General features: G+C 47.4%; 1 protein-coding gene across 1 annotated transcript in view; it reads left to right on the forward strand.

Annotated features, from left to right (window-relative positions):
* Positions 1-14331, forward strand: part of SPIDR (scaffold protein involved in DNA repair) — a 325369-nt gene that overhangs the window by 272878 nt on the left and 38160 nt on the right. Inside the window, exon 13 of the mRNA XM_007464058.1 lies at positions 9045-9185. Within this exon, the coding sequence (XP_007464120.1) occupies positions 9045-9185 (141 nt within the window). The remainder of the gene's footprint in view (positions 1-9044; positions 9186-14331) is intronic.

Raw genomic sequence — 14331 nt, forward strand, 5'->3', positions numbered from 1 at the left:
ACATATCTGATAGGGGACTTGTATCCAGAATATTTAAAAACTAATACAACTCAATATAAAAAGATAACCCAAATAAAAAAAATAGAGGATTTGAATAGACACGTCTCCAAAGAAGATGGCCACGAATCACTTGGTAATCAACATCATTAGCCATCTGGGAAATGCAAGTCAAAACAACAGCGGCTACCACTTCACACCACTAGGATGGCTGTAATAAAAAAGACAGACAATAATAAGTGTCCACAAGGATTTGGAGAAATTGGAGCCCCTCGTACTGGCTGGTAAAATGGTACAGACACTTTGGAAAACAGCCTGGCAGTTCCTCGAAAAGCTAAACATAGCATTACCACATGATCCAGCAATTCTGCTCCTAGGTGTAAACCCAAGAAAATTGAAAACATATATCTGCATAACTTCTGCACTGACACTCCTAGCAGTATTATTTATAAATGCAAAAAAGTGGAAACAACCCAAATGTTCATCACCTGATGGATGGATAAACAAAATGTGACATATCCATACAGTGGAATATTATTCAGCAATAAGCAGGTATGCAGTGCTTGCACCTGCTACAACTTGGGTGCAACTTGAAAATGTTATGCTGAGTAAAAGAAGCTAGTCTCAAAAGGCCACAACTTTCATGATTCCACTTACGTGACGTATTCAGAACAGGCAAATCCACAGAGGCAGAAAGTAGATGTGTGTGTTGCTAGGTACTTGGGGGAGACGAGAACAGGGAGGCTGCATAACAGGTTGGGGTTTCCTTTTAGGGAAATATTCTGGGACTAGATAGTGCTGGTGGTTGCAGAACACGTGCATGTACTTAATGCCACCGAATTATACACTTTAACATGGTGAAGTTGGAAATTTTATGTGTATTTTGCCACAGTAGTTTTATTTGGATGAGTTCTATGGTATGTAAGTTGGGTCTCAAGCTGTTATAAAAATAAAAGGCATAGTAGCTTGATTATTACCAGGGAACTATGCTGAGGGGAAAAATTCAAACCCAAAGATCATATACTAGATGATTCCATTTTTATAACATTTCAAAAGTGGCCAAATTTCGAAATGGAAGACAGATTAGTGGCTTCTAGATGCTGGGGATGGAGGGTAGGGGACAGAGGGAGGTGCGTGATAAAAGGCAGCCTGAGGGGTCCTTGTGGCAGCGGATACAGGATCCTCCACAGGTGATAAAACTTCACAGCACCGCACACACACATACAAGCACCAGTGGGGTGGGTGAGACCTGAACCAGGTGGTGCCTTGCAGCTGTGAGGTGTCTGGTGTGATGTCTTACTGTGTCAATCAGGGCACAGTGTGCCACTGGGGGAAAGGGGCAGAGTGTGTGAGGGTCTCACACCTGCACGTGAATCTACACTTCCCTCTGTCGAAATTTCAATTAACAAAAATGTGTAAGGCTAGCTATGTATCTTTGAAAACTTGTTCTGGAGGCAAACTTGTATGAATGCATAAAGCGTCCTCTTCTGACTTGTCTCGGCCCAGTCAAGTCTTATCTCCAGGAGTGGTAAAACCACAGTCTGAGTGCAGGACGCCACAGTTATGTCCACGTTATTTGTGTCCTTCTTAAAAGACCACGCTTGCAGCAGGGTTTGTTGTTTGGTTAATTTCAGCAATGCAGTATTTTCCAAAAATAAAGAGGAAGTGTAAGTGTAAGTGTGGAAAAGGCCTTTCTCAGGCTTCTTGCCATCCTTTAGTTAAGTTAGTTTTAGCAAAGAACGACTGTTAACTCCTTGTTCACTGGTATTAGAAAGTTTCCGTGTCACACTTTTATTTTAGCAAAGAGAAGATATGATTTTTTTAATGAATAAAAACCACATTTCTGTGCAGTAGAGATCATCCTGCTAACATCTCATGTTAGAAAGATCAACAGCAGGATTAGCTGTTTACTTTAGGAGCGTGGTCTGCTTGTTTTTCAGGAGGACACAGTGTCCTGCTGTATCTGGTTTCCCGTCTGCGAGGCCTGGAGCTGGGAAAGGCCCTGCCCCTCTGCGCACCCTGCCTTTCGCCCTCTCTTCCCCTTCGGGCTCAGGTCCAAGCTCCACTCCCAGCCTCTCTTCCCCTTTCTCTCTCTCCTGCTGCTTGTTCTCACTGCATCCTCGAATTTCTTCTGTTTCTTCCTTAGATTAGGGCTAACAACATGGAGAGAAAGATCCTTGTTGATCTTCAGAGGCTGCTTCGGTTGACACTGACCTAGAATAAAACAGCCAGGCCTGACTCTGATTCCGGGAATTCTTGGTGGACTGCTCAGAACTTCTTCCATGACTCGTGTAAACATCCCACATGTCACTTCGTCTGCTCTCTCGGAACACAAGCGTTCACAGACACACACGCACGCACGCACACACATACCCATGTTCTCTGCTTCTCTCTTGCTTTTCTTAATTTATGTACCTATGATATTGAGCCAGTGAATGAAAGGAGGGAAAGTAAATATTCTTGAAAAGTTGGGGAGGGGCATTTAAAGCTTCAAAGAGGGATTATCGGCTCACTAAAACCCCCTCTGTGAATCAACAGTTTTGTTTTCCTTATTTCTTGTGCTTTGTTCTGGTGCTTTCACAGCCTAACAATACATGCATTTTTAGAATTTTTTAAATGTTCTTTAATTAGCATGATGAGGCGTTCAGCTGGTAAGAGAAGGAAGGAAGCATTCTTAAAGATAAACATTAACTGCACGATGGACTTTATACTTCCATCGTGATGTGGCCGGATGAAACCGTGCACCTCTTATCTGTATTGTTTTATGCTGCTGGGCATGTGCTGTGGAGTGTGGCTTCACTTGGCATCAGTTTTAGTCAGTTCTTCCAGCCTCACCCTCGTGGCTCAGAAATGCACGGAGTCGAGGCGCTGCAGCCGAGGGCTCTGGGGCCACGCGAGGTGTTGGTGATTCTCCATCGCTTTACCCAGAGAGGAGCTTTACTTACCATGAAACTGGGGAGCTGGGGTGGTGAGGACGGCACCGCAAGGCGGATCACAAGCTGGTGTCAGGAGTGACGACGTCACGTCTGTGGCGGTGGGCCCTCTGCTGCTTCGAGCACGTTCCTCTGAGCCCCTTCACGCAGGAGATCAGCCCTTTTACAAAGGTGCACACACATCCTACGGGCTCAGGAGAGCTGACAAGTGATGTGAAAAATGTGATGTGGAAAAACCACCTTCTTGTCGATTAAGTGTGTTTGTAACGAAGTGGATTTGCCTGGTGGGTGAAGGAAACCACGACGCTGAGTGCAGATTAGGTGCAGGCTCTTTGCTAGGTGCCGAGCAGATAAAGTTGCCTGGATTTAAGGGTTCCAGAGCCGAAGCTCCCAGCAGCTGGCCACGTCCCCCAGCCGCAGAGCTGAGGCAGCCCCTCCCAGGCCACTGCCGCCCAGCATCATGTGCTGAAAACCATGAAAGTGGGAGAGGGGTTTTATTTGGTGACGGTCAGTGTTTTAGGCGTGGGTGGAACGTTGATCTGAAATAAGTGGTGTTCGCGTGCCAGACTGTTACTGCGAGAGGTTTGAGCGGCGAACTCTATCTCAGGGAGCGAAGTGGTTCTGAGGCTCTTACTCTTAACCACGGACGTCCCCCTTCCTCCCTGGAGACGTTCTCTCTGTGCGGGTCTAGCGTTTATCTAAGCTGACCACTTCTGAAAACAGCAGTGTCCCTCTCAGGCGAGGTGTGGGATTCCCGGCACCAGGGCTCAGTATGTGTGGAAAGTCACCTGCAGCCAGAGCCCGAGGCTGCCCGTCGCCAGCAGCCCAGGGTGTGGGGTTGCTGGGTATCCTTGGCATCCTGGCCGGAGAGCGAACGGACGCACCCAGCCTGCTTCCCAGCGCCGAGACCCCATCTTGTGAGCGCCGACCCCTGACGTGATCTTAAAATGTCAGGTCTCCTCATCTGCATGTGGCTAGGCTGCAGCTCATCCAGTATTTCAGGGATACTTAGGGGCAGTGCTCGTGTCGGCTGCATGTCCTGCTGGACTCGGCCACACTGCTACCTCAGGACGGGGCCCGAGCGCCCTGGAACCGTCTCACCTGGTGCAGACGAGGTAACTGACGTGGCGTCCAGAGCCGGCCCCCGGTGTCGACGGGGACGGTCAGCCAGGAGCTGGCTGGTGCTGGGGCAGGGCCAGGCCCAGCCCTCCGTGCCCTGCGGCGAGCCCTGTCCTCCACCGGGCCCGTGTCCGTGTCGGTCAGCTCTGTCCTTGACCTCCCGGCTCAAGTCGCTTGGCTGGTCTGTATTCCCTGGCTCCTCTGCTCTGAAATGAGACCCACATCTGGGCTGCCCACACCCGGGGCTGCGCTTCATTCTCCACTCCACTCACCTCTTCAGAAATCTTAGGCCAGTGTAGACTCTTCCGGTCCCTCGTCCATCCCTCAAGACTGTGTGCTTCAGTCTCTGCCCTGAGATGTTGCCCTCACGCAGGCCCACCTGCTGACTGAGGCCAACGGGAAGCCCTCGCGTGATGGCTGGGGGGCGGGCGGGGCCACGTGATGATGGACAGGCTGGTGCCTGACGATGAGTGTTGGCCTCCCAGTACTGCCAGAGCCGCAGGCTTCTTAGGAAAACAGGAAACGGATTTTATATAAAATCCCTTAATTTTTAATATTTGCTGCTAATTTTTTAAAAAAATTTAACACTTTATAGACTAAAGAAAACACATGAGCCAGTGGAGCTCAGCCTGTGAGTAGCACTTTGCAGGCCCCCGTTTCCATCAATTAGGGCAGCGAACTCACACGCGGACCGCCGAGGCTCTGAAAGTGCTCGGTTCAAGCCAACCTCCTGCCTGTGCCAGCGGTTGTATCTCTGAAACGGAGCATTTGGTCTAACGCCTGTTGGTGTCCCCCATGACTCGCCCGTGGCGGGAGGCGGGGGTGCTGGCTGGACCAGGCCAGCGATTCGCCACCTGGGCCCAGGCAGCCACTCCGCCCACACACAGGGAGCCCCCGGCACGGGCCTTTGCGCACAGCAGAGGCGCCCCTCCAGGGAGATGCCCTTGCCTTCTCCCCGTTCCCCATCCCGCCCCTTTACAAGTGCCTCGAGTTTTTAATTTTTCATAAACATAACTTTGATGTTAACTCAGGAGCAAAAATGCATGGAAATACCCACATAGCACGTAGCCTTTCCCCTTATTGCCACTCTCCCCCGTCTTCTTTTTCCTTCTTTTGTATTATTTTCCAGCCTTCTTTCAACTTCTCAAACATAGAAAAACTCGTTGCCATCCCAGGTTCTGTGTGTGCTGTGCTCTCTGCTCTAAGTTTACCTTTCAGCCCTGTGCAGGGTGGGCTTCTCTTTCTTCAGGACACAGCTTAAAGATCACCTCTTGTAAGGAGCCTTCCCTAACCACCTGGCCAGGCCATTCCACCCCAGTGCTTTCTCACAGGCTCTGTTATTTCCCTCCTGTAATCCCACAGCCTGTGATTGTGTGTTTACCTGTGCCAGGCCTTTCCCTAGGGAGGTTCAGAGGGCACCTGCACAGGCCTGGGCCCGCAGCAGTCCTGCTGTGTTTAGCACATAAATAGACACCCCTAAGGCCAGGGCACTGTTTGGGGGTACATTGACAACCCCGTATGTGCCACTGTTACTAAGAATCTTGTGGCACTGATATTGCATCTCTGCAGCCCTCTAGACCTCGCTACATGAAGCGCTTCTGTGTCTGACCCAGTAATTTTGTATTTGGCTCATTTCTTGTGTTCAAGCAAATCAAGATGTCTTTTAAGAAAAAAAGAACAACTCACACGTAAGTCTACAAACTCAGAGAGTTTCCAAATACTCTCAAAACTTGTAAATAATGGCTAAGGAGCCATTATATTTTCTTACACGGCACATGCTAACTATCCAGAGGATCTTTACACAGTGGATTCTCCCCTTCGCAAACATTTTAACTGGAGAAAGCTATAAAAAACAATCATGTGAAGCCTCTGGAAATTGTCCTAAGGGCATACAGCAAATGGGGAAACATTCCTTCAATGGAATCAAGAAAATCTGATAAATCTCACTAAGAACAGTGAGTCTGTGGCCCTTGAGCCCTGACCGCCCCCCCCCCCAACCACTACTACTCTGAGGCTTTACTCCAGGGAGTGCAGCCAAGAAGACAACCCCCTCCCCTCAGCTCCCCGTCCAGGGCACATTTCGCTCTAGGAGGGCTGCCCACTAGCATCCCTTGTCCTCAGGCCCCTGTTGCGGAAGCTCAACCCCAAGTGTGCTGGGCCAGGGATACTGGCCCAGCTGTCCTGCCCCAGCCCGCCGCAGGGTCGATGCACCACGCAGGGAGGCTAGCCCAGAAGCCCAGCGCCACCGCCACCCCCCAGCGCCCACTCTAGAGCAGAGGTGTCAGTCCAGGCAGAGGGGGCGCTGCCCAGAGGGAGACAGGGTGTGGCGAGGAAAGAGAGCTCTGTCGGGCGGCATGAGAGGGCGGGAGAACTCCGTGCCCAAGAGCGTTGTTGAAAACAGTGAGGACCTCGGCGGAGAGAGGTTCAGAGAGTGCTTGTAACTTACTGACTCTTCATCACCAAGCAAAGGGCAGAGCAATGCAAAGTTAGCAGAGAGAATCAGGGAAAAGAGACCACCAAGAGCCCTCCTGGAATCACAGTCAAACTTGAGAGACAGGAAGGGTGTGCTCTCAGGAGCACTGATGGCCCCCAAGGGAAGGTCGGGGTACGAGCCTCACTTCCCTGAAGGCCTCAGGACCACCTCCAACCACACTAGATGAGCAGTTGGTTGCTTTGAACCAGGGGCAACTCTGGGAAGCCAGACTTGAAAATCGCACATAGGTCTGGCCGTCTGACCTGCCCAAGGCCACACCTTCACAGGTGTGATTAGGGAGGGGAAATATGAGCTGTGGCCAAAGGAGAGGGATGAGGGCAAAAAGCTGCACTCCTTGAACTATGAGATCAACCTCCAAGACACACATGTCCAGTGGTAAAGATGAAAAGTCTGACTGGCTGAGGATGCTCAAGCACAACCTTTCACTAATAAGTGGCTTCGCTGACCTAGGGACAGCCTCTAGGTAGCCATGTGAAAAGATAAAAACAAGAGGACAGTCTGAGCAGGACCATCAGAGACTGCAGCCTGCACGGAAGAGCTGTTCAGACAGGTCACTGAGCAAGTGAGTAAACTACATCATCAACCCTTGGCGGAGAGGAGTCAAGGATCCAGAGTTGCCGCAATTTACTATCCAGCACGCCCAGTTGTCAACCAAAAATTGCAAGGTTTGCAGAGAAACAGGGAAGCATGACCCATACACGAGGAAAAAAGCAGATGATAGAAGCCGCTTTTGAAGGGCCCAGTTGTTGGACTTAGCAGACAGAGATTTTAAAACAGCCATTATAAATACGTTCAAAGAGCAGAGGGAGCCATGTCTCCGGATTACAGGGTGTAGATGACAGAGTCTAATCAAAAGGAGGATATCAGTAAAAAGACGCAAACTGGAAAGAACCAAATGGAAACTCTGGAGTTGGAAAGTATAATAACTGATATGAAAAATTCACTAGATAGGCTCAACAGTAGATTTGAGCTGGAAGAAGAAAGAATCCTTGGACTTGGATCTAGAATAATGGAGCTAGTGCAGCCCGAAGGAGAGACAGAATGAAAAGTGCTCACTTTGGCAGCCCTTACACCAAAATTGGAACATACAGAGAGTAGCATAGCCCCTGTGCACATGACATGCAGATTTAGGAAGCATTGCACATTTGTAAGCCCTTTGTCAAACTTAAAACTCTTCCCCAAGAAAAGAGGATTGTAATTTCAATAGGATGTTAAAACTTAATCTCAAATTGATGACTGCAGAGTATTTTAGCAATTAAAGAAATGCTTGTGAAGACTTTTTAATAACTTAGTCTTTATGAAGAATTAAAACATACCATGATTATCTCTGCACTATTATGGAAATCTCACAAATGACGAATAAATATTCTAAGGGGAGAAAAGAATGAAGAACCTCAGAAATGTGGAACACCATTAAGTGCACCAATACACATGTAATGGGAGCGCCAGAAAGGCAGGGGAGTGGGAGAGGGTACAGAAAAGATATTTGGAGTAATAATGGCTGAAAATGGCTCAAATTGGCCTGGAAAACTTTACACATCCAAGAAACTCTATGAACTTGCAGTAGGATAAACCTAAAAAGAGACATACCCAAATGCGTCATAGTCAAAATGTTGAAAACCAAAGATAAAGTCTTGAAAGCAGCAAGTGAAAAGTGACTCCTCGTGTAACAAGGGACTTCTCGTTAGAAACAGTGGAAGACTAGAAGGCAGTGGGACAATATTCAGAATTCTGGGAGAAACAAATAACTTACATCCCACTTTCTTTTTGACCTTTAAATCCTGAGGTTAAGTCAGTAGGATTGAACATTAATTTTTCTACTTTAGGCAACTCAGCTCCTCATTTTTGTAAAATCCAAAGGCCACCATTGTTCATCTTCATTTTGAAGTGTCCTAGCTTTTCACTTGTTTGATCCAGACCTAATTATAAGCCACAGAACCCTACTTTTTGTGTAAAATTTTCTTTTTCCAGTCAACCATGAGAAATGAGTTTGTACTGTATAAATGTCTTATAGCTACAACATATTAAATAATGTCACACATATGGAAATGTTAAGACTAATATATTTAAGATAGATAGGACATTCTTCTGGGTACCACCTGCTACATATCGCTCCTTAACAGACTAAAACCATATGGGCATCAGGCGAGCAGTCAGGGATATTTCCTGGTGTTCTTGGGTATAAAATATCGTATTGCAAGAAGAATTGAACATAGTAATAATTGTATGTGATTTCAATGTATTTTTTTCTCCATAGATCTGATGAAGTAAATTTTAGAAAAGTTATTGCTAGTAACATTTTGGTGATAATTTTCAAGGAATACCTATTAATATCTTTGAATATTAGTGTTTGATAAAACATAATTTGAAATGTTTTAAATGGAAGTAGATTTCTACGGTGGATCTACAGTGGATTTCTAGTGAAGGAGAAGGAAATTCTGGTCTCTGTACTGAATCAAAAACTGTCTCCTAAAAGAGCAAATGTGGATCCTTTTTTGTAGAGTCTGCCTTCTCGTGCAAGATGCCCTCGGACTCTTCAGTGAGGTGCACTCGGAGGGCGCCGTCCTGAAGGACAGGGAGTTGGAGGGCAAGTCCTGCAGGCTGGCGGGAATGAAGGTTCTGCAAAAGGTCACCAGAGGAAGGTGAGGACACCACAGTAGCATCCAGTTCGCTACAGTAACATCTGTAATTTCATTTTTAAAGACAATAAACTAGGATCCTAGAGTCTGCCTGTAAGACAAGGCCACGAGTTGGGTGGAGCCCATAAAGTACTTATGGGAGAAAAATTATCATTGACAACAAAAATAGTTATGCAGGTTTAGTGATTCACAATTTTATTAAAATTAGGATTAAAAATGTCATATATATGTATTTTAATTCTAAAGTTTTTTCTTTATTTTTCCCTTTCTATACTAATAAGGCACCTTTGCATGAGTCAGTTTATGTAAGTGAAAATATAATTGAGTGAAAAGGCATTTTATAAGCGTTAAGCAAAACTCTTAATTTGTCACGTTTTTTGCTTTCCATAGCAAGAAAGCTTGTTTTCTGTCACGTTTCGTGACTCCTCGCGCTAGATGTTGTTTTGGGTGGCGGTGGTACATAGATCTGGCCCCAGCGTGGGTTGTTCCATTGCAGTGAGCATCTTAATCTATGAATTAGGTAGCAGAAGAAACCTTTTTGGTGGAACGATCCAGTCATATAGAGAATTAGTGTAAACGGTGAATTTGGGTTTCTCTCATCGTAGCCTCTTTCCTCAAGCAGTGTGTAATTTTAGCTGTCTTAATGCTGCTGTCTTACTTAGAGCAACGTCTGAGCTTGTAACAGTGCAGGAGGGAGGAGCCCTTGGGAGGCGCCGTTGGGAGGCGCCGTTGGGAGGAGCCATTGGGCGAACGCGCTGCTCCTAGTCCAGTGGTCTGCATACCGGCCCTTCCGGCCGTGCTCCGTCTAAACTGTGAGCGTGAGCGCCGCCGGCGTGTCTCGTGACTGGCAGCCCGCTTTCCCCGGCCCCGCCCTGTGCCGCATCTGTCTCTCACGTGCCGCTGAGTGGCGACTCCACCCAGGACCCTGTTTTCCTGAAGGACAGACCCCCTGTGAGCCCTGCATTGATTCATGTACACTCGGCTCGTAACAAATGCTTCCTTTTGCTTACAGAAGGGAGGCTGTGTTACAGTGTAATTGCCTTATGGATTAGGGAGGGAGCTGCCCAGATATTTGGAAAGCTTAAGTGGGTCACATGAACCTTATCGTTTCGAAGGCTGAACCCCATGTAGTCCTCAGTTTCAGAATCACAGGCATCTGGAAAGACCGTGTGTAGTGGTGGTAAGTGAGGTGCTGCTCTGGCGTTGGCCTGACGGCATTAACCCCACCGGGGCCATGTAGACCTCCCTGACATACATTCGGCACCAGCCTCACACCTGAGCACGCCAGGGTACTGGGGCTCCCCGTCTCGGGAGCCTCAGTGGAGCCCCTCCAGCTGGCAGGTGTCCTGGTGTCCTGCAGGCCAGAGGAGTCCACTCCTGGGGATGCACTTCCTGCTGGCGACTGGGGGACCCAACTCCAGGGAAATACTCCTGGGGACTGACAGAGCCAGGAGGGGTGCGGGGGCTTTGCTCTATAAAGTACATGCTTTGCTACCATGATGCTATACAGCCATATGTGTACCTAATGTTTAATCTGGTTTTTGTGGGTTACACTGGAAGCCTTGCTACTGTCTACAACATTGCCATAGGAAATGTTTTTTCCACGGGAAATGCACTGACTATTCTGAATAATTCATTTACAAACTTTTGGAACCCATCCATTTTTAAGTTGGACTAAAATTTGACTATTGGATACTTTTTTAGGTTGGAATTAATTTCTTTATCCTATGTGTTTAACTTTATTTTAGCATGCAACTATCCAAATAAATATTAAGATTGTCTTTTTGTTCTTTTGGAAGCTGTTATTTCTTCAAAACAAATTATTAAATAGTTTTGGAATGCTGAATGTTATAATTGCCTATTAGTGACATCATCCACTGTCAGTCATCCATCCACGGCCCAGTAAACACAAATTGTCTCTTCCCCCCCCCCACAATTATTGTGTTTCATAGCAACTCTCATAAACCTTAGCAAAATATATTTCTGATAAACCTTAACGAAATACACTTAGTTCCCAGAATTCAAGCTAAAATGATTAATTATAATTAATTTCAATATCTAATATAGAAAATTACTTTTTTGCCAGTTGGAAGATAGTTTTACGTTTGGGCTGATCGTGGAGCCTTTGAAATCTTAGCTCCCCGGTCTCATCTGGTCCACAGTCACAGTGACGGAAGTCACTGCTCCCTGTGGCGCTTTGGGTGGACTGGCGGCCTTGGGGCTGGGCCTTTGCAGGGCAATCCCACCCTGTTCACCTGCCGCCTTGGGAAGAGTTGCAGGAAAACAGCTGTCGTGTCTGTCGCATTTCTCTGACCGCTTTTTGGAGTTGTGTGTCCATACTGACTCGTGAGGGTGAGAAGAGTCAGAAAAATATTCTGGATGTAAAGGAAAAGACCATTTGAAAACAACACTGCTGAGGCATGTGCCTCTCCCTGGCTCTCTGCGTCCCTGGAGGACTCCAGGCTGTCTGTCCAGGGGTTAAGGTGTGTCCCCTGACCTTTGTCCTCCCAGGTGGCCTCTGCAACAGTTTAGAGGTTAGACAGGCTGAAAACTCACTTTACTTTGGTGTCTTAGTTCTGTGTATGAGCTTTATCTTTTTATTGCTGATTATTATGTGCTTTTATTTTTATGTGATAGGGTAATACTGAGGGAAAAGAGAAATTTTCTGAAACATCTTACTCCTATAAGTATGGAAAATATAGTTAGCATATTTTTTGGCGGGGGAGAGGAACCTCTTTCAATTCAAAGTCCTGCTAATACTTATGTCCCTACTTGTTAAAACAAAAGCCACTAATCTGTCTCAAATACATTATTAATGTATAAGTGACTATTTTATTTAGATCTCTTTAAGAGTAAGGTACTGGAGAAGATTGTTGCAGAGCATTTAGTCAGCACCCACTGTATACAGAGGGGTCTGTCTGAGTGCTGAGAATGACAGGGAAGCAACTAACAAGATCTTTGACCATGAATTGCCTCCTTTTGAACTGGAGACTAGAGCTGCCCAGGGATCCTGGGCGGTTGTTGCTTTAAGTGATGGGGCCTTAAATGGCTGGTCTTTTCCTCAAATTGGTAAGATGTTATCTGTGAAGACATAAAAGTAGGATTAGGAGAAAGTATAATTCAGTCATTTATTCGTTAAATATTTAGGACCTCTTTGTGCTATGCCCCTGGCTAGTTGCTGCTGTGCTAGATTTTCGGGATTTATCTGAAACCACAATATACTGAAATAAAAAGTCAGCTAGACAAAGCCTTAAATCCTATTTTTAGGGATTCTGCATTGATCCAAGAGAAAATTAGGGCCCCTAGGAGTTTTTGAGAGAAGAAAAGAAGAGGTAATAAAAATGAAAATAGAGTTAAGATTATTCTACTCTTGTACTTTTAATAGGTTTGCAACAGAAGGAGGGATTGGGCAGGGGTGCAGATTTGGAAACTTCTGCAGCAGTTGAGGGCAGGAGGAGGAGGAACGCATCACCACGGATTTTTAACTTCCATTAGCTTCGGGGGCCAGGGGGGTGGGTGGCGCTCTCCTGGGAGCTGTGGTGATGCCAGGAGTGTAAAATAGCCCGTTTCTCCCAGAGCTCATAGACCAGCAGGAGAGCCAGGAGGAGGTCCCGAGAGACACCAACCGGCGAGTGCCAGTTACAGAGCAGCCACTTTGCCCGGCTCAGAGGGCAGGTTCAGATTTGGGAACCCTGGAGAGAACGGGAGGGGCCTGGGGCTGAGGACAGGAGGGCGGGAGGACACGCCCCCTGATCTAGCCGTCCACTCACCCCCTGGGGCGGGGTCCATCTGGTCAGCTTTGAGGATAGAGTGAGGGGTTGGGCACGTCGAGGGGGGTGTATTTCAGAGAATGGTCTGATTAATAGTTACTGTTTAAATGCCAGCTTTTGTTTTAAAGGTAACAGATTAAGTACTGATAAACTTTTAAGTTAGAAGCCAGGCTTAGTTAGCATGATCACAGACTAACCCCATGGTCAGGAAACAGAAGGCCCTCGAAACCCCCATGCTGCTCCCCAGCCCTCTGCCCTTAGGGCCGTTGGTCTGGCCCCCCGGGGTGGGCGGTGGGGGGGCAGAGCGCTCTCCCGTTCTCCAGGTGGCGCCTTTGTCTCTTGCATCTGCTGCTTTGGGTCCAGTGCTCAGGGCTGTGTGGGATTCTCAGGACCTGTGTCCCACCAGAGGGGTATATTGTCAGGTAAACTTGAGTGACATTTTAGCAATAATACGCAAGCGTTAACAGTAGTCTGAGGAGCCCTGGGATCGCTCCCCCAGCTGGCCTGTGCTGTGTCCCAGCTGCTCAGCTCTGAGTCCCAGTGGCTTCTTGACATGCAGACCTGGTCTTGCCCCTCTGCATGGTGTAGACTATTGTGGATTAGGACGCCTCGTGGCCAGTGTTTGAGGCTGGCCTGCCCATCATAAGGCTCTGCTTCTCGCTCACCATTGTGTTTCCTGTACGTGGCTCAGTTCCTGGCACTCGAGAGGCTCATAATAAGTATTTGTGGAATGGACATTCGTTGTTTGCTTGGGTTCATCTTAGATTCTCCTTAACGAGATTTGAATGTGTACACTTGTACTTTCTGAGCAGTAATTATTGGTGCTCAATTTTAGTGGGAAGAATAGAGACTAAGTTGGTCCCAAGACCAGTGTCCAGTGCAGGGTGAGGACCACGCCTTTTGTGCACCTTGGACTCAAGACCCTGGGTCCTCCTCACTAATAAGTCTAGGGGGTAACGCCTGAGGTTGTTGTGAAAGCACTTTATCCAGGATGGGATCCCATCTTATGGAGGAGGGCCTGGAACAGGTGAGGGTGACTGGTCAGAGGTCAGGCTCCACTGTGACTTTGGGCACCAGGGCGTTGGTCTCCTGGGAGACCCTGTGTGACCCACGTGCATGGAGGTGCAGCAGAGGGAGTCTTTAGGGATCGTCCAGCACAAGTCGATGTGTGTGGGTTAGGGCCGTTGTGGAGGGATCATCTCAGTTGCGCCTTTAACAGGAAATAAGCAGTGGTGAGAGCTCTCCTGGGGAAAGAAACTTCAGTGGCAATTTCCTTCCTTTGATTTCCCCTCTTCAAAAAGGCTGCCTCTTAAAGAGACATAATTCCCTTGGGGTTTGAGATCCAGAATCTTTTTTTTTTTTTTTTTTTTTTTTTTTTT

Source organism: Lipotes vexillifer, unplaced genomic scaffold (genome assembly GCF_000442215.2).
Source record: "Lipotes vexillifer unplaced genomic scaffold, Lipotes_vexillifer_v1.1 scaffold69, whole genome shotgun sequence".
NCBI classification, from domain to species: Eukaryota; Metazoa; Chordata; class Mammalia; order Artiodactyla; family Lipotidae; genus Lipotes; species Lipotes vexillifer.